Here is a 2,006-nt window from a genome sequence, read left to right on the forward strand (position 1 = left end):
CCACCCACTGCATCTTGCAGTGGCTTACAAGGTTCATATTTGTAATGCTTCTTTTATCAATATGTTACATTATTCATTTCATATTAGAACAATCACAAAGCAGATTAAATTGTACTAGCAAAGATGTTTTGCTTTTATATTATTAGAATATTTTTTGATATTACTTACAAAATATTTGTTATCAGAAATAATAATAAATATTACAATTTATTTAGCTACAGATGCTGGTGTCATAGCCAACAATCGAATGGCTATTGTTGGAGCTGCTGCAAACCTAGAACATGAATCAGCTAATGGTTATAATAGTGGTGATGAATATACTGGCCGAACTGGGAATAATCTTACATTGGCTGAATGGCAGGAGGTTGATTCAGTTAAAAACTTTTAAAGTTACATATTTTTTGAATATTGAATGATGGAAATATATTGTATTTTTTATATGTAGCGTGATAGGTGGTTTGAAAAACGAATGCGAAAAATGGGATTTATTGTCAAAAAAATGGGGGAGGATGGAGCATGCCTGTTTAGAGCTGTTGCAGACCAAGTTTATGGTGACCAAGAAATGCATGGTGTAGTGCGGAAACATTGCATGGATTACATTGTAAGTAGCATATACAAAGATGATAGGAATCTATTGTCTCAGAATAAATTAATTTCTTGTATCATCTAATTTTCTAGGCTTCCAATCAAGAGTTTTTTTCTCACTTCGTAGCGGAAGATTTTAGCACATATGTAGATAGGAAACGACAAGAATATGTACATGGAAATCATATAGAGATGCAAGCAATGTCTGAAATGTATAATCGTAGCATTCAGTTGTATTGTTACAGTCCAGGTGTGTGTGTGTGTTAATATACGCTTACACCATTTCAATGCTTAAAATAAATCTTTTTTATATGTTTAGTAATATCATCTTTTGTTATTGTACACAGAACCAATCAATATCTTCCATACAATGGTTGAAAGTGATAATGAACCGATACGATTGTCTTACCAACGTGGTAGTCATTATAATAGCATAGTAGATCCGTATAAAGCTACAATTGGTGTTGGACTTGGCCTACCATCGTACAATCCTGGATCAGCAGATCGGCAACTTGTATCAGATGCAGTCCGTCAAAGTGAAGAGTTGCACATTGAACAGGTTAAAAATTATTGTAATAACTTTTTATATTCAAATATTATGCTTCTGCGTATTCCATAATCGTTGCAATTTTTACATTTTACACAAGAAGAATTAATTTTTTATCTGTTCGTAGACGATGCTAGAAGATAAAATAAAAGCAACTGATTGGGAAGCAACAAACGAAGCCATAGAAGAACAAGTTGCTAGGGAAAGTTATTTGCAGTGGTTAAGGGATAATGAGATGCGAAAAGCTGTAAGTTTCATGTGATTTTCATTCGAACTTTTTCATTAGGAATGTTAAAGACCATTTCGTAATTCATTGAAGCGATCAGCCAGTAGTAGCAGTACAAGTACGGTAACAAGTGCGCAACATAGTCACACGCATTTTCACTCTCATGGAGGTCGTGGTCAACAACGTAGTCACACTTCTTCTCCAACCACGACCCAAACTAGCCAAGATACTTTACGTAATTCTCCGAAGGTCCGCTTTATACTGACGTTGCTAAAGCAATATAGCTTTAATGTTTTGTATATTTTAATTAATGATTTTAGGTAAACGATTCGGTAAGATACAACAAACGATCCCCGCAACATCAATCGACTCAAGGATCTACCATAGCTCACATCACCTCAGAATTTGAACCTAAAATCTCTCAAGAACCTGTACCAGGCAGCAGTAAAGAAGCTCATGCTTCACCAGACATCTCGTTGTTCAACCGTCTTCCTCCTGAAGTGTTTGGTAAGAAGTTAAACCATGGTAACGTATATAATCACTTTTAAATCAACCAATAATTTTGACGAAGAAGGATAATTTTTACCATGCAAAACTATTTTTATGTATTACTAGGTTTGACCGATTGGGAAGACAGTGATATACTCA

At 34.6% G+C, this 2,006-nt stretch overlaps 1 protein-coding gene across 1 annotated transcript in view; it reads left to right on the forward strand.

Annotated features, from left to right (window-relative positions):
* LOC108570605 (OTU domain-containing protein 5-B) overlaps positions 1-2,006 on the forward strand; it is a 3,485-nt gene that overhangs the window by 1,328 nt on the left and 151 nt on the right. The window contains exons 4-12 of the mRNA XM_017932490.1: positions 6-31; positions 216-364; positions 446-601; positions 679-835; positions 933-1,144; positions 1,260-1,379; positions 1,452-1,607; positions 1,679-1,865; positions 1,974-2,001. Of these exons, the coding sequence (XP_017787979.1) occupies positions 6-31; positions 216-364; positions 446-601; positions 679-835; positions 933-1,144; positions 1,260-1,379; positions 1,452-1,607; positions 1,679-1,865; positions 1,974-2,001 (1,191 nt within the window). The remainder of the gene's footprint in view (positions 1-5; positions 32-215; positions 365-445; positions 602-678; positions 836-932; positions 1,145-1,259; positions 1,380-1,451; positions 1,608-1,678; positions 1,866-1,973; positions 2,002-2,006) is intronic.

Source organism: Habropoda laboriosa, unplaced genomic scaffold, assembly GCF_001263275.1.
Source record: "Habropoda laboriosa isolate 0110345459 unplaced genomic scaffold, ASM126327v1 scaffold101, whole genome shotgun sequence".
In the NCBI taxonomy this organism is placed as follows: Eukaryota; Metazoa; Arthropoda; class Insecta; order Hymenoptera; family Apidae; genus Habropoda; species Habropoda laboriosa.